General features: G+C 47.9%; 15 protein-coding genes across 15 annotated transcripts; 8 read left to right on the top strand and 7 right to left on the bottom strand.

The window, feature by feature from the left end:
- Positions 1–735: 735 nt before the first annotated feature.
- Positions 736–1,332, top strand: BX661DRAFT_195887 (ureidoglycolate hydrolase; the record flags this gene model as incomplete). Its single annotated transcript, XM_051537997.1, has 1 exon — positions 736–1,332. The coding sequence occupies one exon, from the start codon at positions 736–738 to the stop codon at positions 1,330–1,332; it is 597 nt and encodes a 198-aa protein (XP_051394515.1).
- Positions 1,333–2,296: 964 nt separating this feature from the next.
- Positions 2,297–3,471, top strand: BX661DRAFT_176671 (MRG-domain-containing protein). The gene has a single exon (XM_051534409.1). It carries the CDS (start codon positions 2,418–2,420, stop codon positions 3,456–3,458), a length of 1,041 nt encoding a protein of 346 aa, XP_051394514.1. The 5' UTR covers positions 2,297–2,417; the 3' UTR covers positions 3,459–3,471.
- BX661DRAFT_176670 (Prephenate dehydratase-domain-containing protein) lies at positions 3,472–4,845 on the bottom strand. The gene has a single exon (XM_051534408.1). It carries the CDS (start codon positions 4,641–4,643, stop codon positions 3,549–3,551), a length of 1,095 nt encoding a protein of 364 aa, XP_051394513.1. The 5' UTR covers positions 4,644–4,845; the 3' UTR covers positions 3,472–3,548.
- A 295-nt stretch (positions 4,846–5,140) lies between these two features.
- On the top strand, positions 5,141–5,920 carry BX661DRAFT_125781 (uncharacterized protein; the record flags this gene model as incomplete). Its single annotated transcript, XM_051532453.1, has 1 exon — positions 5,141–5,920. A coding segment is annotated over one exon (780 nt), but the record flags the coding sequence as incomplete, so codon positions are not given.
- Positions 5,921–6,025: 105 nt separating this feature from the next.
- BX661DRAFT_195883 (uncharacterized protein) lies at positions 6,026–7,219 on the bottom strand (the record flags this gene model as incomplete). Its single annotated transcript, XM_051537996.1, has 1 exon — positions 6,026–7,219. One exon carries the CDS (start codon positions 7,217–7,219, stop codon positions 6,026–6,028), a length of 1,194 nt encoding a protein of 397 aa, XP_051394511.1.
- Positions 7,220–7,499: 280 nt separating this feature from the next.
- Positions 7,500–8,095, top strand: BX661DRAFT_176668 (uncharacterized protein). The gene has a single exon (XM_051534407.1). The coding sequence runs from the start codon at positions 7,614–7,616 to the stop codon at positions 8,031–8,033; it is 420 nt and encodes a 139-aa protein (XP_051394510.1). The 5' UTR covers positions 7,500–7,613; the 3' UTR covers positions 8,034–8,095.
- On the bottom strand, positions 8,096–10,183 carry BX661DRAFT_176667 (uncharacterized protein; the record flags this gene model as incomplete). Its single annotated transcript, XM_051534406.1, has 1 exon — positions 8,096–10,183. The coding sequence occupies exon 1, from the start codon at positions 10,097–10,099 to the stop codon at positions 8,099–8,101; it is 2,001 nt and encodes a 666-aa protein (XP_051394509.1). The 5' UTR covers positions 10,100–10,183.
- A 133-nt stretch (positions 10,184–10,316) lies between these two features.
- BX661DRAFT_176666 (uncharacterized protein) lies at positions 10,317–11,095 on the top strand. The gene has a single exon (XM_051534405.1). The coding sequence runs from the start codon at positions 10,452–10,454 to the stop codon at positions 11,055–11,057; it is 606 nt and encodes a 201-aa protein (XP_051394508.1). The 5' UTR covers positions 10,317–10,451; the 3' UTR covers positions 11,058–11,095.
- Positions 11,096–11,148: 53 nt separating this feature from the next.
- On the bottom strand, positions 11,149–11,675 carry BX661DRAFT_176665 (uncharacterized protein). Its single transcript, XM_051534404.1, has one exon. The coding sequence runs from the start codon at positions 11,620–11,622 to the stop codon at positions 11,263–11,265; it is 360 nt and encodes a 119-aa protein (XP_051394507.1). The 5' UTR covers positions 11,623–11,675; the 3' UTR covers positions 11,149–11,262.
- A 565-nt stretch (positions 11,676–12,240) lies between these two features.
- Positions 12,241–12,663, bottom strand: BX661DRAFT_49536 (uncharacterized protein). Its single transcript, XM_051539203.1, has one exon. It carries the CDS (start codon positions 12,616–12,618, stop codon positions 12,271–12,273), a length of 348 nt encoding a protein of 115 aa, XP_051394506.1. The 5' UTR covers positions 12,619–12,663; the 3' UTR covers positions 12,241–12,270.
- Positions 12,664–13,984: 1,321 nt separating this feature from the next.
- Positions 13,985–15,581, top strand: BX661DRAFT_176663 (uncharacterized protein). The gene has a single exon (XM_051534403.1). The coding sequence runs from the start codon at positions 14,351–14,353 to the stop codon at positions 15,566–15,568; it is 1,218 nt and encodes a 405-aa protein (XP_051394505.1). The 5' UTR covers positions 13,985–14,350; the 3' UTR covers positions 15,569–15,581.
- Positions 15,582–15,829: 248 nt separating this feature from the next.
- On the bottom strand, positions 15,830–17,315 carry BX661DRAFT_195878 (mate-domain-containing protein; the record flags this gene model as incomplete). The annotated part of the gene is made up of 2 exons (XM_051537995.1): positions 15,830–15,852; positions 15,959–17,315. The coding sequence occupies 2 exons, from the start codon at positions 17,313–17,315 to the stop codon at positions 15,830–15,832; spliced, it is 1,380 nt and encodes a 459-aa protein (XP_051394504.1).
- A 1,520-nt stretch (positions 17,316–18,835) lies between these two features.
- Positions 18,836–21,119, top strand: BX661DRAFT_176659 (KRI1-like family-domain-containing protein). The gene has a single exon (XM_051534402.1). It carries the CDS (start codon positions 18,932–18,934, stop codon positions 21,050–21,052), a length of 2,121 nt encoding a protein of 706 aa, XP_051394503.1. The 5' UTR covers positions 18,836–18,931; the 3' UTR covers positions 21,053–21,119.
- An 86-nt stretch (positions 21,120–21,205) lies between these two features.
- Positions 21,206–21,849, top strand: BX661DRAFT_176657 (thioredoxin-like protein). The gene has a single exon (XM_051534401.1). It carries the CDS (start codon positions 21,332–21,334, stop codon positions 21,806–21,808), a length of 477 nt encoding a protein of 158 aa, XP_051394502.1. The 5' UTR covers positions 21,206–21,331; the 3' UTR covers positions 21,809–21,849.
- Positions 21,850–23,540, bottom strand: BX661DRAFT_176655 (uncharacterized protein). Its single transcript, XM_051534400.1, has one exon. It carries the CDS (start codon positions 23,346–23,348, stop codon positions 21,879–21,881), a length of 1,470 nt encoding a protein of 489 aa, XP_051394501.1. The 5' UTR covers positions 23,349–23,540; the 3' UTR covers positions 21,850–21,878.
- Positions 23,541–23,547: the final 7 nt, after the last annotated feature.

The raw sequence follows: 23,547 nt of genomic DNA, 5'->3' as shown, positions 1-23,547 counted from the left end.
CATGTAAAAAATGATGGCCATGCATTGATACCATCAGCGGCGATGTGCGATGCGCGATGTGTGATGTGCGATTCGCAGTGTGAGCAAAACTGCTTTTTGTATCTCCTCAACTTATTTTTAGAGTCTTTACCGCATGTCGTGTGGAAAGTCAAATCACTCCATTATTTAGTTCTCAGAAACCAGATACAAGACAAGGCAAGAGGGGTTTGGGGTGTGGATTTTTTTATTAAAGTGATTCATGTACTCCACTTTTTCTTCTCCCCCAAATAGCACCCCCACCTCCCGCATACCGAACTTTGTAAGGGGGTTTGACCCGCAGCATCATTTTTCGCCGACACGGACATGCAATTTGGAAGTTGGTCGGATTTGGATAGGAGCGATGGCTTTCCGATAAACAAATCCAGCTCAAATTGGACCGCGGGAATAAAAAAACCAAAATTCGCCGCTATCTTTACAATCTCTCCCAAGCCATATTGGGTTTTGGTGTTTTTTTTGACTTGATTCAGCGAGTGTGTGAATAAAAAAAGATATGACCAATACCCGCTTGTTTTTCTTACTTTTGCGCATTTATTGCTGCTGACTTGGCTGCTGATGACCGCACGTTTGCTTTAATTGCTCGTGGAAAAAAGTACATTATCTCAAGAACTTCATTACTTTTAACTTCTTTTCCCCTCAATCCTCCTAGCTTCATATCGTATACATTCCTGTCGCCACAAAACACCGCACCCAGCACCAATGTCAAGTATCACAGTTGAGCCGCTGACAATTGAGTCCTTTCAGCCCTACGGCGATGTCATCCAGCTAGAGGGCCACAAAAACATAGTCATAGCCAACCAGGGCACAGCCAAGCGCGTCAACCATGTTGCTAAGCTCGGTAACTTGCGCCGATGCACCGGCCCCGCACTACAAAGCGCGCAGCCAAACATGTGTATATTCAGCTCAGCCCCGCGCCCGACATCTGGTGGCCGTCTCAAAATCAACTTGCTCGAGCGTCATCCTTACAGCACGCAGGTTTTCATGCCAATTCACCAGCAGGGCGTGAAGGTGGATCCCGACTCACCCTGCTATTTGGTTATTGTCGCTGAAAATGGCCCTGATGATAGGCCGGATTTGAAGAGTATACGGGCATTTGCTGCCAACTCTACACAGGGGATTAACTATAAGGCTAATTCGTGGCATAGCCCGATGGTGACTATTGGAAAACAAGTCAATTTTATTGTTCTTGTTTGGGAGAACGGCGTTGCTCTGCAGGATTGCGAGGAGGCGTTGATTAGTCCTGTTGCCATTGATCTGGTGCCATCGTTCAAGAGCTTGTTTGAACCAAAGCTCTAATTTCCCAATATTTTGTCACAAAAAATATTGGATACGTGTTTGAGCTTTGTTCAGTTTTGTTCAGTTTTGGATACGAGCTTGACTGGAAGTAAAATTTATCTAATTATGATTACGATGTTGTTGTTGATGCTGCACAAATGCTTGGATACCAATAAAATATTTTCCAATGTAATTATATACCAAAGCCTAAATATAAAATACACTCGCAAATTTTAGCTCGCATCGCAACCCAGTCGCTGAGACTGAGATTGGGACGATGTGTCGGCCGATTATCCGGGATCTGGCAGTGCCCAGAATCAAGTCGCCTGCCAATTAACCAGAGCCAACTCGAGCTTGTCCCAGGGATACATAAGAACGCCATCGGCTTGCAAAAGTCACTTATCCAAACTTTTGGCATCAAACAAAACAAAATGTAAAAATCACACCAAACAATTATTAACCCATGCGACACACCTTATATTCATCGTCCCAAGAACTGGGGCGTAATTCAATTTCCATTCTTGAAAACATCAGTTCCAGCGGTCGTCCTATATCCAAACGCCAAATCACAACTCTGGCCCAATATTGGAAGGTCAACCCAGCCGTGCTGTTCGACTGGTTCAGCGCCCAAAATTTGCTCGAAAACTCCAAAAGTGCCGCTGATAAATCCGCAGACCATGTTGGTTCGAATAGCAAGCCGAACAATTGGATCTGTGAGCTAAGATCCCCGTCCCAGCGCAGACGCAGGCCGCGGCCTACACATATGCCTTTGTACGGCAATTTTGTTGCTCGTGGTTTCGGCCCAAAAAAAAGACAGATGCCAGAGGAATTGGATAAAATGAGTATTGCGTATTTACTCAACTAAACTGATGGTGGGGAGAAGGCTGGGGAGAGGCGATTAAAAGTCGCCCATATTCAGCCGATTGATGTCCATGTGTTAAATTGCGCAGACCACGCGTGGTGGCAAACCGCAAAAAAAACCCCTTTTTCTTTTTCTTTTTCTTTTTTCTTGCCGCACACAAGCCCATCATTCTCCTTCTCTGTTTTTTCTCTCCTTCCTCATTCTCTCTATATTTTGTTTTCATATTAAATAAAAAACATTATAAATGACCGAATACAGCGGCACTTCGAACGACGCGTTGGTATTCAAAGCCAACGAGCGCATTCTCTGCTTCCACGGACCACTACTCTACGAGGCCAAAGTGGTCAAGGCCGAGATGTGGGATGGCAGCGACCCTGAGGCACCTGATCCCGGACCACACTACTTTGTGCACTATAAAGGGTGGAAGCAGACCTGGGACGAATGGGTGGATGAATCGCGGGCTCTAAAGTTCAACGAAGAAAACCTGGCCAAACAAAAGGCCCTGCGCCAGGCAGCCCTCCAGGCATCTAAGAAAAAGACCATTATTTTGGCGTCCAAGCACACAGTAAAGACCGAAAGCGAAGGCGAGTCGCACCAGCCGCACCACCAGAACCAGAACCAATATCAACATCAACACCAACAGCAGCAGCAGCAGCAGCAACAGCAGCAGCAGCAACAACTGCATCGTAGCAGAAAGCGCACATGGGAGTCCTCAGCTGAGAAAACAAATGAGCGCGAGGATGGTGGGTTGAAAGGACCCGATGTCAAAATGCCCATTCCCAACGCGCTCAAATCACAGCTCGTTGACGACTGGGAGCGCATCACCAAGGACCGGCTACTCGTCCCATTGCCGCGCACACCCACAGTAGCCGAGCTCCTAGCCGGGTACCAGGAATACAAGCGCGGGGCAAAGGACAGACGCAAAAGCGTCCGGCGCGAAGACGAGGTTGTCGACGAAATCATCGATGGGCTTAAAGTTTATTTCGACAAGGCATTGGGAAATATTTTGCTTTATCGTTTTGAGCGGATTCAGTATAAAAATGTTTGCGAGCGGTTTCCGGATAAGTCGCCGTCGGAGATTTATGGCGCGGAGCATTTGCTGAGGCTGTTTGTGCAGTTGCCCGGGCTGATCGCACATACGAATATGGATGAGGATGCGGTGCAATTGCTGAGAGAGCATTTGAGCGATATACTCAAGTACATGCATCGGTCGATCAAGACGCTGTTTGCTGAGGAGTACGATAACGCCAGCCCGGCGTATATGGCACTTGCCAAGGGAACGTGAAATATGTTTATTTCTAGTTTGCTTATAAAATAATTATATATTGTCATTGTTGAGTAAGGTGCTTTTATTTTGTTGTTAAATTACGTGTGTTTAGTACGATTGGCGCGGGTAAGAACCCAGCACGACCAAGTCCAAGCAGTACGCCTTGATCTCGTCGAGCGCGCTGGCAACATTTTCGTCCATCTCGTGGCCGATAATCTCGACAAAGAACATATAATGCCATTGGCGCTGCCTCGACGGGCGCGAGTTAATCGCCGTCTGGTTAATCTTATGCTTTGCAAAGACATTCAGCGCACTGCATAGAGCTCCAGGCTCTCTATGATCAACAGTGAACATCACCAGTGATTTGTCATCGCCCGTGGGTCCGTCCGAGGACTGTCCGAGGACAAGGAATCTCGTTGTATTGTCCTTTGTCGACGTGATATCCTTGGCCACCACATCCAGGCGGTACATCTCGGCGCAGACCTCGCTGGAGATCGACGCGGTGTAGTTTTCGGCCGCTGCCAGTTCAGCGGCCTTTGCGGTAGAGGACACGTCGACACGCGCGGCATTCGGCAAATGCTGGTCCAACCACTTGCGGCTCTGGCCAAAGGCCTGCGGGTGCGAGTACACTTTGCGGATCGCCGACAATTGATACCTGGACAGGAGCGACTGTGTCACAGGGAGATACACCTCTGCGCGAATCCGCACTGAGGGCTGATCAATAAAGCTATCCAAGGTCTGCACGACAGCGCCAAAGGTCGAATTCTCAATAGGGACCAGCCCATAGGTGATCTCCTCCTTTGCCACAGCAACCACAACGTCTTCAATCTTCGCAAACGGAACGTACCCGAGACTATCCCCGAAGCGGTTCATAGCCGCCTGGTGCGAAAAGGTCCCTGGCGGGCCAAGGTATCCGACGGAGACGTCGGATTGTAGGGAGATCGAGGCGGACATTATTTCGCGGTAGATCGCGCACACGGAGTCTCCGGAGAGTGGGCCATGGTTGAGCCCGCGGACCTTTTCGAATACTCGCTTTTCTTGGCCAGGCACATAGACTTCAGGCTCACCCTCGGCGCCTTGCTCCTTGAGCCACTGTCGCTTGGCTGAGCCGACGTTTAGTGAGAGGCGTGCGCGCTCGTTGAGCATGTCTACAAGCTTGCGGTCCACTTCGGCGATCTTGCTGCGCGCTGTATCGAGATCCATGATTTAATAGGGGGATTAGAGGTGGTTTTTTTGGAATGGGGAGGCTAGGGATGCAGAGAGAGAAGAAAAGATAAAACAAAGAGGAAGCTCGCTTAGGTTGCTGTGCTTTAACTGTTTTTGAATGCACGAGTGCCCGTTCAAAGACTGTGGTGTACTATATGAATGAAAATTGGGTATTATTTTGGAACGAATTAAATGAAAAAATCAGAAAGCGCCGAACGCGTTTCAAAAGCTGTACTGTGACTCATTGACCAAGATTTACGGGCGTTTTCTGATTGGGAGTAAATGGCATTTAGGTTCTAAATGAGTGCTTTCGTCATCGTTCCAATATAAACTGCAAAAATTAATTTGAACATTTTTTTTTGCTTTTTAACTTTTTCTCCACACACGCAAACCTCCTCTTCGCTTTCTTCGCTTTCCTTTCTTTTCCTTTCTTATCTTTTGGGTGAAGGGATAAAACATTTTTTTAATAGATTTATTCGAACATTATGATCGGAATACTCATTCTGGGCCAAGGATTCATCGGCACGTATCTCGCAGACCTCCTGCGCAGCCGCGACTTCTCCTTTGCAGCAACAACCACTGACGGACGCAACAACACGATCAAATGGCGGCTGCCCTCAAGCAGCTCCGACGTGAATGACTATGCGCTCCCCTCAGCAAACACCATCATAGTTACATTCCCGCTCCAGGGCTCCGCAGCCGCCACGCAGCTGATCGAGGGGTACCTAGGGTACCACGATAATAAGATCCGGCCCCAGTGGATCTACCTGGGCAGCACCCGGCCGTTCAAGGAGATCCCCAGCACGCGGTTCACCAAGCCGGACATTATTGCCGGCGGCCCTCGCGTCGAAGCCGAGGAGCTTATTATCAGCAAGTATAAGGGCAAGGTACTTAACTTGGCGGGGCTTTGGGGTGGTGAGCGCGTGCCGGAGAAGTGGTCAAGGTTCTACACGGAGAAAGAAAAGTTGCGGCAGAAGCTGAGCACCAGGGGGCTGCATCTGGTGCATGGGGCAGATGTCGCTAGGGCGATTTTGGCGGTGATTACGGTGCCAGAGTCCGGAAGGTGGCTGGTTTCAGATGGGAGCACCTACGATATGCTGCAGATTCTTCTGCGCGACGAGCGTGTGCGCGGGCTCCTTGAGGAGCTGATGCACGAGGCGGAGGTTAGGAGGATGCTGGGCGCGGATAAGGTGGAGGACGTCAGGCTGGGCGAGTCTGAGGTCACGCTGCGCATTGATCCGTCGCATTTCTGGGCCGCCGTCGCGATTCAGCCAGAGTACCCCTATGTTATTGGCGAGCCCGACCCATTTACGGGCTTTTAACTTTTTTTTTCGAAGTGTAGTATTTTTTGTTGTTGCCAAAAGTATAACAGTAGACGCTTACTGGGAAGTTTCCAAGCCAAAGCCTCTCAGGGCTCCAGAGATCGTCTGGTTCACCCACTCCCCGCTCTTCGTGTCCTTGACAGCCTTGGCGTAGGTCTGTGCAAATGCCTCGTCGCCCAGCACCCGCTCCCTCACGACCTGCTCGCGCCTCCACAGAGCCACTGCCCTATCCCTCAGCTTCCCCGACGTCATCACGGCTGTCTCCACCACAGTCCCATTCTTCGCAGCTCCCAGGCACTTCTTCTGCAGAGCAACACACTGCTTCAGCAGCTGAACATCAGTCTGCCTCGGGCTCATCCAGTAATCCAAGAGCATAAACAGCACAAGCCCGAGCGCCACTGACAGCTTCCTGGTGTACGCCGCCGAGTCGGCGAAAAACACCACTGGGTCGCTGCCATCTGCGCTGAAAAGATACAAGGACATGCGGCCCACGCGCAGCTGTGTTTCGGGCGGCACGGTGAACAGCCAGTAGAGATCGGCGGCGAGCAGCGTGCCGACGATGATCACGCCCCAGGACCGCGCAGCCATACGCGACGGCGCATACTCTGTGGCAAAAAAGGGCGTCGTCAGAAGCCCCACCAGGGCAAACGCCGGAAGGTACGTGAAGAACCGCAGGGCAGCAGAATGCATCTGCATGTGCAGATCTGGGAACCCCGAGATCCCATCCGCCATCACGCGTTTCTTCGTCTTGCGCTCCCCAAACTCGCTCGATATTGATCCCAAAAACACCTCCTCGCCGAACTTCAAGTACACATCGCGGTCCTCGTCGAACATGCAGAATCGATCGACCAAAAAGTCCAATTGCCCGTAGCTGCTCTCAGCGTAGTACTGGGCGCGGTCAAAGTCACGGTTGGACTTTTCGGCTTGCGTCGGGATCCCAGATCCCGGGATGGTGTGCGGGTGGAGGTTGGCATAGAATGCAAGCTTGTGCCGCAGGATACTGCAGGTGGAGTCAGCGCTGGTGTTGAGGGCTTTGAACAGGTTTGGCGGCTGCGCGTATATTGCTGAGTATATGTAGAGTGTTGCGAGCACCGCTAAGCTGCCGTAGACTAGGTGGTCTCCGCGGGTAAGTCGTTTTTTGCCTGCCATGCTGCTGTCTGTGCGAGTGCGAATGCGCCCCCGCATAAGGGCGATGAAAATAACTGGAACCAAAAGGTACATGAGGTACTCTATCAACCCTGAAGAAAGCATTTCAAGTCAATACAAAAAATAAGAAGGGGGGGGGGTTTCTAAGAGAGCTAATAAAGTTAAAGTTAATGGCAGACCGACAAACAATGGATGCAAATAAGAGAGAGGAGAGGAAAAAGGGTACAATGTTTTTTCTTTTCTTTGTGGCTTCTTTTGTTTGCACACAGTTTCCATTGATGCATGCACGTGTATTATCCCAAAGCACCCGGATTCCCGCAGCACAAATACTTGGTAGAAAAAAATCGCCACGCCTCTCTGCGCCGTAACAAAAAAAGAAAAAAAGCATGCAAACTAATAGCTCATACACACACACAGACACACAAAAAAAACCGCTCTGGATTATTTTATTTTTCAACTTATCTCCACACTTCATATACAAAATAAAAAAGCTCACCCCATGTCAGTGCCACTAAAGGCTGGGCAACAGCTCGTGCCGATAGCCAAATTCCGGCCGTTCATGCGCGGGTTTGACTGCGAGGTGATTGTGCTGGAGACCGCAGTGCCGACAAACATAAGGGACGGCCACACAATCCACACTTTTCTCGTGGCCGACCGCACAGGCAGCATTATGATGACCATCTGGGACGCCGAAGGCATGTCCATCCGCAACGGCGACATTATCCGCATCGAGGGCGCCGATGCTAAGCTGTTTAGGGGATTCCTGCAGCTGACCACCACCCGCTTCGGCAAAATCAAGCGTGTGGGCGAGGACACTATGCTGTTCAAGGAGCACCCCAATTTTAGCGAGATGATGTGGGTCACCGAGGAGGAGGCCAGGAGTGCAGAAGCAGCAGCAGCAGCAGCAACGGCAAGTTGATTTTTGAAAGAAAAATAGTGGGGTTTTAAATGTAATAATAATAAAATGCTAGTTGTACAGTATATTCATGCCTTCATATGCATCCTGGCCCTGGCACGCAGCCGCGATTCGAGGTGTGAGATGTAGAAGAGAAGTGTGGACTGCTGGCACCCAGCCACAAGCGCACAGCGCGCAGTCACCAGGCCCATCACTGGCACTGTGTACCCGGGGAGATTGCCGAACTTGTCCTTCCTCTGGATGGCCGCGTACATCTCGCCGCGCCGCAGCCGGATCTCCGGATGGTTGTCGAACGGCTCGACGATGCTCTCATACGCCTCGTCCACGCCCCCAGCCGGCTCCAGCACAGGCATCCGGATATGCCCGATGCCGTCCACGGCCGCGGCCTTGGCGCCGCCACCGCTTTTCTCCGCCACATACTCTGGCGGGAGCAGCCTCCGCGCGGCCTCAGGATCGCCGCCGATTTGCTCCGCCAGTTCCTCCACGATCTGCCGGTACCTGGTCGCAACCTCCCTGTATGCGACCCGGCGGGTAGGGATTCCGCGCCTCACCAACCTGCGCCTACAGTACGCGGCGAACTCCCGCTCCCACCGCTCGCCAAGAGCTGTCAGATCAGGGATGAAGCTTACGGAGAGCTCGCGCTCCCAGTCGCTCCGCCACTTGCGCAGAAAGTCGCCCAGCGGGGGCAGCCCGCCGCCAAGCTCTTCGCCATTCTCCGGATCGTGCACTCGCTCGATCTCGTCCAACCCGTAGTGCAGCTTCAGCACAACAACAATGGCCGACATAAGAATGACATCGACCTGCCGCCGGTACGCGCCCGAGCCATCCGGCTGCACTTCGAGGTACTCCAACAGCCGCAGGACCATGGCATGCACATCCATGGCGATGCCCAGCCTGCAGACAAGGTACCTGAGCAGAACACAATTGTCTATCGGCGTAAAGCTGATTTCGCAGTGTTTGTCAAAGAACGTCTGAAAAGCCCTGGTCAACGCCCGCATGCGCACGGGTGTGACTGCAAAGGGAACGATAAAGATGTTGATGATGTTCTTGCCCATCCGCGACGTCATGGATTCGGGCAGCCACTGGTGCCCCGACACGTAGGGGACATGCTCGTCGGCCATCAGCCAGTACATGTCAGTGTGCGTCAGCGGCAGCTTCAGCCAGGCAAAGGAAAGCCAGAGCAGCGCTGGCAGGTACTCCATGTGCATAAACTCCTCAATGTGTGCCACCAGCGCCCAGTCGATCCGCTTACGCTCGTTCTCAGTCGCGCTGAGCGCTGCCTGTTCAGATGCCTCTGCTGCGCCCGTCGCTTCCTCCGCGTCGCTGGCGTCAGAGCCTGGAGACTGGCTCCGCGGCAAGCCGTGGTCGGCAATTTTGGCCCGCCTGCGCTCCCACTCGATCATCTCTTGCTCCTCTCTGGTGATGTCGTCGACTCTTTTAAGCAATGCATCCAGCGAGTCTTCAATGTACTCCATGTCGTGGTCAGAGCCGCTCTCTGCGGTTTGGGTCTGAGACTGGCCCTTCGCCTGCGAGTACTGCTGGCTATACAGCGTGTCCGCTACACTGCCCGAATGCTGCTCTGCTTTATTCACGCGAGCCTTCTCATACTCTTCTTCGCCCTTCTGCCAAAATTCCTCGCTGGCATCTCTGGACACATAAATGTTCTTCACCTTGGACACATACAGCAGCCACAGGTGCCTGGCCACACCCAGGAGGGCCTCGGGCGCGCCCAAATTCTCCACCAGTGCCGTGACTTGTTTCTTCAATATAAACTGCATGGATTCAAGGATAAGGAACCGGGCGTTATTTCCGTACAGTCGTCTGCTTTTTTGCATCTCCTTTCTGCCTATGCGTTTGATTGTTTTGAACCTTCGTCTGGTTATTCCGTCGATCATGGCCTCGGTTACTTCCTCGAACATGCCTTCTTGTTGGTGTCCGTTGCGGCACATTACTCGTCCGTCTCTGCGTGCTCGCAGTTTGCTTGTGCCGCATTGTGGACACCGCTGTTTGTCCGCCATAATCGGCCCGCTGTACGTAGTCCCGCCACTGCTGAACAGAGAGTTGAACATTTTTATTTTTATTTTGGTTGTGAAATTTTGTGCAATTTTTGTTTGGAGAAAAAAAGAGAGAGTGTGTGTATGTATGTGTGTGAGGGGGAAAAATGGTTTAAAAATAAAAAGGGGAGCGTGATACAATTTTTACAAAATCATTTTTGCCTTGATCAGTTAAACATTGCCTCGCAGACCACCACCAACAGATTACAGCCCAACTGGATGATTTCAAAATGCGACTCTCTACCTTCACAACGCGTAACTAACTCCCTTTCTTTTTTTTTTACTCACCAAATTCAAATTTTAACGTTGAACTTTTTTGTACTTTAAAAAATCTTTAATTTCACTTTCACATCTCACTCAGAAAATCATGCCCGAATACATTGTATCGTCACAAGCCTACTCCAAGGCCATCCTGCACAGTGCCAAATACCCCTGGGCCACGGTCCAAGGTTTCTTCCTAGCAGAAAAGAAAGACACCAAGTACCGTCTCATAGACGCCATCGCGCTCTCGCACACCTGGACGCAGCTCACTCCCATGTTCGACGTTGCACTGCAGCAGGTCCAGAACTACGCGCAGTCCCTCGGTCTCGTAATCGCCGGATACTACGTTGCCAACGAGACTCCCGAGGTAATACAGCTCTCGGCATCCAGCGCACAGTTGGCGAAAACCCTGCTGGGGATTAATCCTGATGCTGTTTCATTTGTTATTGACGTTAGAAAGTTTAAAACTGGGGAGGTGCCTGCGTTGGTTCCGTTTGTGTTTGTGGATGCCCAGTGGAAGGAGAAGGAGGGTGCCTTTTCGGCGAAGACCGCGGGATTCTCGTTGGAGAATAACCAGGCCCTGACTACTGCGAGGATATTGGTCGAGGAGAGGGCGGAAGTAGGCGTTTATGATTTTGATGAGCATCTGGATAATGTCTCGCTTGATTGGTTGCAGAACATCGCCCTCAATGAGCGTATCAGAACCGCTTGAGATTTTTTATTGTATTAAATAAATTTCATACAGCAACCTTTATTAATAGTATATCAAAAATATATATTTATACTAATATGCTAGACGCAACCTAGAATGATAGTAAAATTAAAAGCAAAAGCAAAAAAATAAACCACCAAGATTCTGCGTACAGTCTGATTGGTGGAGTCTTGGACAAATTTTATAAATGCGCCCAATTCTAGTATTATATCATACCCTTATTTGCCTGAGATGCAAATATATTGACTGCGCGTCTGAGGTTGACAAAGCCGACCTCGTATCTCCCGCGTTCCTTCACGATAGAGTCCTTACTAGCGGTGTTGATCCAGGCTTGAAGGCCCTCGCCAGCCAACTTGTAATCCTTCTTATCAAAAAACGTTGTGATTCTGTTGTTGTGAGTTTCCTTAGAAAAACGGATTAGCATGTTTTTTAATTGGTTGATATTTGTTTCATTAATATTGCAGTTTTGTTCAAAGGTTTCGAGCATGTACTTATCGTCGGGTGTTAAAGCCATGGCAGCAGAGGCAGCGATAGCGACAAATGCGAGGATAGAAAGTAGCTTCATTTTAAAATAATGAAATGAAATTGAAAATTACAAGCAGCTAATAAATATTTTCTTTATTGATACAATTTTTTTTTTTTCAAAATCGAGGACAATTGGACAGTATATATGTATATACGAGTAGCTATATTTCCTTCACTTTTTTTGCTCTTTCTCTCCTCAATTCAACTGCTTGCCTGGCTCTCCCTAACAGGGAATTACAAACAACAAATAAATAATTTAGCAAATTAGTGGTGTAGTATGAGAATACCTAGGCCAATGTTCTTACACTATTGAATTTGTCGATAATATTGATATCATTGTTGTATAGCAATGCTGTTCAACAATTGCTAATATATGAATAATATTCTTCATTATTGTTTGCTGAGCCCCAACAGCATTGACATTGTCATTTGGTATACAATTATCTATAAGTGCCGCCACTGGCTACAAAGTAATCATATTGTTAAAATTTTGCATTGCATTGAATTTTTCATTAGAACTTTTCAAATATACAAGCCAGCAGCGTTTACAAAATGTTTTACTAAAGCCAATATAAATTTATAAAATTAAAAATATTCAGCTAAAATGGTTAGTCCAAAACTTTAACCTGGTCATTGCGTTTTTATCACACTCTCCCAAGCAGATTTGGTTTAATGTTTAAACCAATTATCAGTTCAGATATGCCTCTGCAAAGCTCTCGACACAGCGTCTAAGCTTTACAAAGCCAACCTCATATCTCTGATCTTTCTGGACTTGTGCATCCTTTTTAAGTGTAGAGATGCGCTCATTAAGGATCTGCGCGGCTTCCTTATAATTTTTAGCGTCTAAAAGCTCTGTGACCTTGGGATAATTGGCTTCCTTTGCAAACTTGGAAAGTACTATGATCAGAGCTTTGGTGTTGCTTTCGCTATATTTGCAATTTTTGGCAATAGTTTCCAGGCCATGGGCTTGGTTGCTGTTTAGAGCTGCAACGGCAGAGGCAGTAACAGCGCAAACAAAAAGGGAAATAAACTTCATCGGTTTAAGAATCCAAAACTAGTTAATTTAGCTGAGTAGATAACAGATAGATAATCAAGTTATTAACAGAAAAATATTTTTAGTTTGATCGAGGTCCCATTTGTTGGGTTTTATACTGATAAAGTACATAAAACATTGCCTCCAATGCGCCTTTTTCCTACTCCTGCTAAGCATGTGGCAGTAGTAAATATGGTCAATTGCTTAGATGTTTTGGAAACTTATTTTTTGAATAATGGTGACGTGGTGTGAAATATGGACAGAACATTGTTTGGGCACTATTGTATCTGTTTTAAACAATGGACACAGTTTGTTTTGGTTTACTATTATACCTATATTGCTAGTTTTTTATTATCAGTCTCTCTCCCCCAATTGCGCTATATTTTATCAACTATGCTGGCCAACTACCGCCACTGAATAAACCTATTATTAAATTTCTCGGTTGGATTAGTTGGGCAAAAGCACATACATAATCAAATTAAAATAACAAAGTGTAAAAAAATAAAAGGAGATATATGCCTAGATGGTTGGCCACATGTGTCCCAATGACAATGATAATGACAATGACAATGGCACTAATGTCACATTAAAGTATGCTGTCTGGATGCGTAATATTCTATAATCCCCAGTGCTGACCTGTATTTGCATAATCAACACAGCATCGGCTCAGGGCTTTTACCAACCATCAATATTAGATCAACTGCATGCACATATTATCCTCTGCTGATATATTGATTTTCCATTCTGTTCATTGGACGTAATTTCAGGCTAATCTTTTTGATTATAATTGACTGTTAGCGAGCCATTGTCCGATTTATGTATATTTGCACATCTACAGCTCAACAAACACTTCACTAAGAAATTAAACACGTATTTCGAGCCAGTGTCAACTTGTTTCTGCAAAGACTGATGGGAAGATCTAAAGATGATGTGTGGATCCAACAGAAACACCAAAACAAAAAATTTGATTTTGCCACAACCTAGACATGCCTTTGTAATGTAAATCCTGCGATTGCTCGACACATAACATCAGCATCTTGCTTTTTTTGTTCTCATCAGTTTGGCAAGCGCAAAATGCAAAGAAAACATTAAAAAATTAATGCATGCACGCAGACAGCCAGAAAAATACACGAATTTGCCTAATTTGTGAGCAAAATTATCCCCATGATATATACACACAAAGTATTCGTCCGTCTGAATGTACAAAACAGTTGCTGGTTTTTTTTACATGTTGGGCCTTTTTCAACCTTAATGCTGTGCTTTTTTGAATATATTTTTAGATAATTTACACATTTGATTTACTCACTCTATGCCAGCCAACCTTTGCTTGGGCGCATTCTGGAGTAGCAGCTTTATAGGTAGAAGACTCAGAGAACACATGCCCAACCCAAACTGAAAATGTAGAAAGATAAAGCAAAAATCAAAAAGTATTTGCAATGCGAATAGTCACAAACATGTAAAGGAAATAAATATTTGGACTGGGTCATACGTCCAGTGCAGGCTGTTAAATCTTTTTTTGCTTTTTCATTTATTTCTCTTCTGCTAGTTTTCAGATCTTACATATTTTGCTACCACTTGTTATTCCATTTTCATACCCCCGTTGCATTACGCATTTGTTTTTAATATTTCCACTTATATCCAATCGCCCTTTGCTTTAATTGTAAAGCCCGGCGCGCGCTGCATTTGTTGTCCGCACTCATAGAATACGCTCAGTACATATAATTGTTTCTGTTTAATGATCATCAACTACAAGCGAATATCCGCTCTGTTACACCCAGAGCCCGAGTTTATGCGGCAGGTTTTAAAGGAGATGCTGCACACTGGGATAGCACTTATGACTGTATCAATAGTCATTATATGGTTAACAATGTGCCAGGGCTGGTCTGACATGCGATGGGCGCGCTGGCGAAAACACGGTGAGAGGAGAACAGTGCCGCTGAATGATATGGTTCTGGGCCGCCTGTCATACATGGATGGTCGCAATACGTGGGTTTCTGATGCACTGGTTAACTCGGCCGGCATAATATGTCTACTTGGCAACATATTAATGGCGCGCGGGTGGCGGGCACGGTTAATTGTGTTTCGGCGGATCGCATGGTTTTTGTCTATTATTTACTTCTTGCGGTCTATCACTATGTCAGTAACCACTATACCACCGCCAATCACAAACTGCGTGCCAATAGTCATTCAAGATGCAAATGATATGCTGAGAGTGATCTCTGATGTGCTTTCTGGCAGAACCAAGGGGTGCACAGATATGGTGTTTTCCGGACATACAGCTGTTTGTGTTGTTTCGTTTCTGTTCTGGGTCAAGTACGCACGTCATTGGTCGTTCATTGTATACAGCGCCATACACACAGTGGTGGGTATTTCTAGCGTGCTGCTGGTGCGCTATCACTACACGCTGGACGTGCTCTTAGCCATAATGATGACTTTCTTTGTTGACTTTGTCTACTACCGCTCCCTGGACTCTGCTGTGCGTCAGCGCTTAGCCGCCGACCGCTGCACTCGCTACATCGCTGTTTTTGGCAAGGACGCGTTTGCCACTTCGGCCAAAAACCGCGGGACTGGCTTTGTGTACAGCCGCGTCGCATCCGAGGACAATAAAGAGTTTACCCACAGCAACACTGGCCCTGATGCTATCAACAACTCACCGGCACGTGCTGGCCAGGATGCAAAAATTGTTGAACTTGAACGAGCTTACAGCTCCGCATTTACATTGAACACGCCAGTGCAAGAACCAAAGACAGCATTCCCTGAGACGCTCATCGGTCCCGATGATATTGAAAAGGCGCTTGGTACATCATTGGCACAGGAGCAGTTCTACACGACAGGCCTGGTCCACGATGAGGACAGTAATACTTACCACCAGGACATGCTGCTTATCAACAGACCACTGAGCAAGTGCCTCTCTACCGTCGTCGCATGGATGGACGGCCTGCACTTGCGCTGATATTAAATAAATGATATAATTTGCACTTTTAATTTTATAATAATAATTTTTATATGCACTGTTTGCTGCGACAATTCGATATTTATAGAAAAACAGTTGAGTGTATACATGGTTTTTAATTATTTAAATGTAACATTTTTAGTATAAATATGTTATGTTTTATTTAAGCCATGGATCCATAGCTGGCTGCTGAATCCGATAATGGCGGCATTGTCAAATTCGCCGTGTTAAGTTTCTTTGGTTGCGGCACCATTACGCGGCTCAGGCACGCCTTGACCTCATGCCTCCAATCGACGTAGAAAAGAATAAAGAGCTGCTGCAACAGTGAATATGAAACCACGCCCAAGATTAAGCCTAGCCAAAAACCAACAACCCCAAGCTTTGGTGGACCTATCCCGAGATAAAAGCCCAAAGGAATTCCCATGATCCAGAACGATGGGAAAGCCAGAGCCGCACCAAGACTCTGTCTACCCAACGCGCGCATAATACCGCCAACCAAACCATTCATGCCATCGTGCATCTGCACAACAACAAAATATGGCATCAGTTTGGCGCACAATACAACAACGTCATCATCGCCGGTAAATAAATATCCCCAAGTGCGGCGATGAGTGAAGAGTATAGTCGAGCACACAACGCCAACAACGTATCCCGTAAATATGGATACGTAGGATGTGTAGCGAGCACGGCGGTGCTTACCTTGACCCAGCATGTTGCCAATACGTGTGGCAGTTGCCGACCCAATTGCCGCCGGTATCTGGTACGTCAGCGACATTGCCGTGAACATGCACGCTTGGGCTGCCAGAGAAATGGGTCCAAATAAGGATGAGCCAAATGTGACAAGCTCAAACGCCGCCCAACTGCAAGCCATCATTGCGGCACTGGGAATGGCCAAGCGATAGTATTGACCAATTCCATCAATGAAGTCCAATGAGAAAGTGCCCCAGGCGTGCCGCGCCTTGCTAAATACAATATATCCAGTAATACCCAGGAACAACAACCAGTTGCTTATTGCCATGGCCAATGGCGCACCAATGAATCCCATACCCATGCTTGGAGACCACACAAGCGCGTAGCTAGCATATGTATGCACCGGTGCGACCAAGACCATCACCCATGTGCTTGCCTTCATAATACCCTGCGCCTGCATAAAACGCTTTAGACACTCATAGGCCAACAGGGGCCAGCTGCCCACCAACCAGACATGCAAAAACTGCCCACACAGTTTTGACACCTCGGGCGTCTGGCCCAGCAGCAAAAGGAGCTGGTCCATAAACAGGAACAAAACAGTTGTCGGGATCAACTGCAAAGTGACAGCGAATAGCCCGCGTCGTGTATGGAATCCCACCCGCGTCTTGTCGCTAGATGCTGTGAATGCCGAGTTACAGAACGACTCGAGTGCACTTGCAAGGCCAATTCCAGGCATGCGCACTAGAAAGTTTATCATCATTAGACTCAATGATGTCGCCGCGAGCTCGTTGACGCCAAGCTTGCCGACGCTAAGCATGCTGATAAAGTTGAACGAGCTTTGGAGAAAAAACGACATTGACAGTGGGATTGAGGATGTGAACAGCCACCAGGATTCTTGCTTGATGAGCGACACGCGGGAGACATTAAGCTCCTCGTCAAGAGGAACGACTTCGGGTTCGTTGTGGATTGAGGTGTATGCCAATGTTGTCTCGGAGGGGTGGGAGTTCAGCAACGGCGCCGACTCTCTTGGATATTCGACAATGCTGTTGGATGACATGACTCAAACAAGTGCTGATATTAACTGCTTGGCTGCAAGAAGCACGGAAATTTGAATTAAGAATAAATGATGTGGTTTTTTAATATAGGGAGAAGTAAGAATAGCGAGCTGAGGTATAAGGAGAACGAAGAGAACATGTTGTTTTTGCTGTGGGCAGGACAGCGAGAACCAAGGATGTCATTTTAAATGTAAATTCAGTTTCACGCTCGACTTGCTTTTTGTTAGTACGGTTAACCATACGAATATAATGTGTATCAATTAATTTTATGTTAAAAATCCGGTTCAGATTTCGCCACCGCAATCGTGTTGAGACGATAACAATGTTGTATTAATTCCCATTGGATTTGAGGGACAAGGACACAAATTCGTATTTTAATTGTTACCAAGATATAATGGATTGTTGTACAGGTTTAATGATGTTTCCATATTGTTACAAATACATTTACAAATTAAATTTGCATAGATATATTGTACAAGCCACTGTTACACAGCCCGAGGATATGGCGGTAGGCGCTGAGGGCAATAATTACAAGACAGATTCCTGCCAGCTTACTGATGGATCTGATATTGACCAAATCACAGGGGATTAAATCAGACGCCACTGTTGAAATCCAGACATACTCTCTGTCTTGAAATAGATGCGCTGAGCGCACGAATACAGATACGCCAATACTTCCATATCAGAGACCCGGGTTACTTTCATAAGGACTAGTTCTCGCGAACAGAGCACGCAACTGCCAGTGTGTGCCACAAAGACATTGAGACACATATAAGATGAGGTCGACGATAATAGCACTTTAAAATTATTAGTAACAAAACTTTATAATTTAACACCTATCCTTCTAACACTATTATAATAGTGTTCCCCACACCCCCCTTTTACATAACACCGCCATCACCCGCTTGGTTCGCTCGTTGATGACTTAGATTGGTAATTGAAAATGCATTTAAACCTGTTGAGAATATGTGAGGCGTTAACACCACCGGGATATAAAAAATATGTGGGAAATAATAATTGGCCACCGAGCTATATCCTCAATTCTGCGCTGCTTGGGCTCTTGCTCGTTTGATAACAGACAACAGACATAGGCCAAATTCCGAGCATATTTGTCCCAATTGTCTTTTGTCGCTGATCGCATGAATCAAGCAGGAATCACCAATTCCTCACTGAAGCAGTTGATGATGATGTGCATTTTTAGACTTGCTGCAATATCTATGTTTCAAAAGCACCATCTGATCTCAGACACTGTTTCTTCCGCTGGGTGGGCTTCATCATCCACAAAGAAGTACAGCCTTGACAGCTATTGGTTCGAGAGTGCATGACCAACCAGAGAGGAGGTGAGAGAACTGCAGCAAGGCAGAAATGGCGGCTCCGCCCAGTTAAAAACGCTAAATGTTGGGTGATCAATTGATCAACCCTCTTGATCTAGATTTTGATTGCACAGTTAAAATTTTTGAAAGAAAAAAAGCTCTCAAGCATACATACACACACATGCCCAACAAAAAAATTTGTTCAACCTTTTTTTTTCTCCGGCTCTTTGCTAAATTCAATTCAATTCAACTAAATTCATTTTCCTTTAAATATACACATATTATTATCTTTTTTAAAAATAGCCATGGCTGAACATACTGTCGATTCCGATATAGACGCCGGTTACATTGATTTGTCTAAAATAGACAAGAAGAAGATTATGCGCGCCGACGAGCGGCGGAGACGTGCCAACGACGAGCTCGGCGATATTGAAGACTATCTCTCCGAAGAAGAAAACAACCAAGGGCCATTTTCCGATGAGAGCTCTGACGAGTCCGACGTAGCCGAAGACGAGCACGGCGAGCTCATCACACCCGAAGTCGATGCACAAATTATGCGGGCCCTGGGCGCCCTGCGATCCAAAGACAAGAGCATCTACGATTCCAATGTGAGCTTTTTCTCTACCGACGCGATCCAAAAGTCGCAGGAGGCGTGGAAGGCCAAGCAGGATGCAGCAAGGGCGAAGAGTGAGGGTATGAATATCAGGGAGTTCCAGCATAAGGTTATGGTGGAGCACGGCGGCGTGGTGGATGAGGAGGCGGAGGTGCGGCGCGCTGTCGGTGGGTTGACGCATGTGCAGGAGCAGGAGGCGCTGAAGAATGAGTTCAAGGCAGCGTTTGGCGACAATGACGAGGGTGAGGATGAGGAGGGCGAGGATGGCGGGTTTTTAGTCAAGAAGGTGAAGAGCAAGGAGGAGGTGGCCAAGGAGGAGGTCGACTACCGCCGCTTCCTCTTGGAAAACATGGGAACAGAAGTGGCCAACACCCAGGCATTCAGCAGCTGGGCCGCCATTGCGCCCAGCACCAAGCCCGCCGAGGACGCAGCCAAGCCTGACCCGGAGCAGACATTCCTTATGAACTACATTCTTAACCGCGGCTGGATTGACAAGGACGCGGGCGGTATCTCCGCCGAACAAGAGGCCAAGGAGATTGTCGACAAGGAGGAGGACGAGAAGATTGTCGAGCTGACAGACAACTTTGAGAGCAAGTATAATTTCCGCTTCGAGGAGCAGGGTGGCACCCAGATCAAATCGTACCCGCGTGAGATTGAGGGCTCATTGCGGCGCAAGGACGATCGCAGGAAACTGGCCAGGGAGCGCTCCAAGGCGCGCAAGTTGGATAGGAAGCGCGAGAAGGCCGAGGAGCTCAAGCGGCTGAAGAACCAGAAGAAGAAGGAGATTCTGGAAAAGCTCAAGGAGATCCAGGGGATTACCGGCAACAAGGTTGTTGGGTTCGACTCGCTTGACTTGGATGGCGACTTTGATCCGGTCAAGTTTGACTCGCAGATGAGCAAGATTTTTGACGACGAGTACTATAACCAGGTTGATGACTTGGAGAAGCCCACGTGGGATGACGACATTGATATTGGCGATATTGTGCCGGATTTCGACGATCAGCAGTTCAAGGGCAAGCGCGGGAAGAAGGACAAGAAGGCAGTCAATACCAATGGCGACGACGACTTTATGATGGATGCGGACTACATGGAGGGTGCCAACGAAGGCCGGCCCAGCGGGTCCGTTGATTCCCATGCCCTGGACTCGACCAAGGCCGCACTCAAGGACACGGTGTCGGACTACCTGGACAACTACTACCAGCTGGACTTTGAGGACATTGTTGGCGACGGTCTGGCGACCCGCTTCAAGTATGCCAAGGTCAAGCCGGTGGACTACGGCCTGAGCGCGTCGGAGATTCTGTTGGCTGACGACAAGTTCCTCAACGAGTACGTGTCGGTTAAGCGGATTGCCACACATCGGCCAGACTGGAAGATCGACGAGGACATGCAGAAGTATGCCAACAAGAAGCGCATGCTTTATGTCAAGAAGAAGGCCGCGGCCAAGCGCGATGAGTGGGAGGGCCAGATGAAGAAGGCTGCGCAGGTGTCGATTGGTGGAAAGAAGAAGCGCGAGAGAGGCGAGGAGAAGGCCGAGAAGGCGAGCAAGAAGTCAAAGACCGAGAAGGCAGCGAAGTCGGACAAGGTTGAGAAGGTTGAGAATGTTGAGAAGTCTGACAAGAAATCCAAGGCTGAGAAGACCAAGAAGTCCGAGAAGAAGGACAAGGCTGACAAGGACAAGGCTGACAAGAAGGGTAAGGAGAAGGCCGCCAAGGAGGATGATGGCTCAAAGACAAATAGCTTGAACAGACGTCAGCGGCAAAAGGCCAAGAAGATGGGCGACTCCTCTGCTGCTGCCACTGCCGTTTCCGCTTGAATAAAATTATAAAATTGTTTTTTTTTTATTTATTCATGTGTGATAATCAATATTTTTAAATATCAAATCTGATCAAGAAAAAGTGGTGGTATGCTTTTATTTTTTTATCTGCAGGCATGAATAAAATGAAAATCAAACTATTTATTTTTTATTCTTGGTCATTTCCTTTTTATAAAAAATAATAATTCCTTTTTCCTTTTTTTTCAAATTCACACTTTATTCTAATAATCAACCTTCCTCTAGAATCATAACGGGGAGGTTTTTTTTATTATTACAATAATGGCGACGTTCCGGCTTCCAAATGTGTTAAATGACGTGATTCGTGCGCACCAAGATCAGTTTGTCCGCACAGTCAAGCCGAAAAACGGCGTCGGTGCATTTGTTTTCCCCTGCCGCAAACTAGTGTTCAACTACTGCGAGCGCAGCGGAAGCAGCAAGACAATGATGGAGTATCTTCAGAAACAAGCAGTGAAATTTTCGCAGGAGAACCCGCAGATCGAGGTGATTGTCCAGCCTAGGCCCTCTAGACACCCGATCATCAGGGCGTTTTACACTAATGGGCAGCAGAAGACCAAGTGTGTTCGAAAGTGTTCGGTGGAGGAGATCCCGGAGGTCGTCAAGTCTTTGAGAGATCATTCGGGTAATAAGCTGCGCAAGTGGAATCGGTATGTTATTTCGGATACGCCGAGTGTTCGTGGTATTTACTCGCCGTTCCATGTTTCCGAGGTGCACAAGATTAGTGATTTGAAGAAATAATAAAAAGAAACCAATTTTTTTTATCTTGTTAAAAGGTGTTATCTTATATATATATATATTTTTTTTTGGTCTATTGTTTCAGAGATGCTGGTGGAAAATCGAGAGAGACGTTTTCAACGTCTAGTTCGATAATATCGGCGGTGATGTTGCCTGCAAGGGAAGACAGGGACGGGGTGGTGCGGCCGATATCCCCGTGGACAAACTCTTTAATGTACGTGCCGGCCTCAGACTCAATCCTCACGCGGTAAAAGTGACCCTCAATATGGGCGACCTGCAGCCCCACAAGGGTCTTCTCCCTGGTCAGCGGTGCCCTCCGATGTAGCACCCTCAGGGGGGTCTTCTGCTGCAGAACCAAAGGCGCCTCTCCCAAGCGATTAATCTCACACAAGGTAGTTTCGTCCAGCGGGCGGGCGAACCATACCAGGGCACAGTAATGTTTAGTCTTCTGTTCCTCGCCCTCCTTTATGATGCTCGTAGCTGCGGCCTGGATGACCTGCAGGCGGCGGACTTGCACAGGACATTTGGTTTCGCGCAGCTGGTTCTCGATCTCAGAAACAGCCTCTGGGGCTATGCTCTTGATGCGCGGGTTGATGCACTCGAGGTAAAATGGCCGGCCATCCCCGAGCATCCGCACATCGGCGTCCTCGCGCCCGGACCCGACCAAGTTGTACGCATCACAGCGAACGAGCTTCTGAATGGGCTCCCCGATAACCTCAGAAACCGAAAGCTCAGTGACCCTACGGCCATCAATAACAAAGGGAGTTTGGCTGATATTGCGCTCGAGCTTCAAGTACCGTCCGCCGATAAACAAGGATGGGCGCTTGAAGTTTAAAAAATCCAACTCCACAGGTAGCTTAATGGCGGGTGGTGGCGAGGCGAATTTCTCCCGGATCACAGCGTCGCCACAATTGTCCAGTTCGTCGAGAATGGCGGTTTTGGAGTCGCCAGTGGTATGGTAGACACCCTTTTTCCTGAATGTCTTGGTTTTGATCCCGGACCCCTCACGGTCAACAAGGAACTGATGCTCCATGGCGGTTTCCTCATGTTTGAATCCCACCTCGACGCGCACTTCGCCGGTCTCATTCTCAATGCGCACCCGGTTGTCTGTCTGCTGATAGAGCCTATTGCCGAGGACGTACTTTACAGTATCCTTGATATCCACCGGGGCGCGGCCCGTGTGGATTGCTAGGGAGCGTTGCCGGATATAGATGCTTTTGGGGAACTCTATGGTGATGCACAGGGTGGGACTGTCGAAGCACTCGGCAATATAGGCGGTGGTTATTTGGCTGTGGATTGCGGCGGAGAGCGTGTCGAGGCAGATCGGGCAGGGCACAGGGGTGGATAGGGACGGCAGTGATGGCGGTGGGAGGTGGAGCGCTTGGTGGATCGAGTCGGTGGTGCCAAAGTAGGCTGGCCCAAGGGGCACTTGGGCGCTGCGCAGGATACAGGTAGCACAGACTCCGAGCGCATGGAGGGCTGGCGCTTGGGCCCTGATCTGGTCAATGTTATCGAGTGATCCGGTAGCGCAAGTATTCGACATTTACGTTAAAATAAGAGATGTATGAATGGGAAGGGTTTCTTTGTAAAAAATAAAAATGCAAACTTTTTGGTTTGGTTTGGTTTGGTTTGGTTTGGTTTTCTGCCTGCCTCTTGGCAGTGGAGCAGCTGGGGGGGGAAGGTTTCGTAGAAAGTATGGCATTCAATTAATTACAAAGACACAGGGGGAGACCTGAGTTTTT

Source organism: Kickxella alabastrina, assembly GCF_025024165.1.
Source record: "Kickxella alabastrina strain RSA 675 chromosome Unknown BX661scaffold_2, whole genome shotgun sequence".
NCBI classification, from domain to species: Eukaryota; Fungi; Kickxellomycota; class Kickxellomycetes; order Kickxellales; family Kickxellaceae; genus Kickxella; species Kickxella alabastrina.
This window is presented reverse-complemented; position numbering and strand designations above follow the sequence as displayed.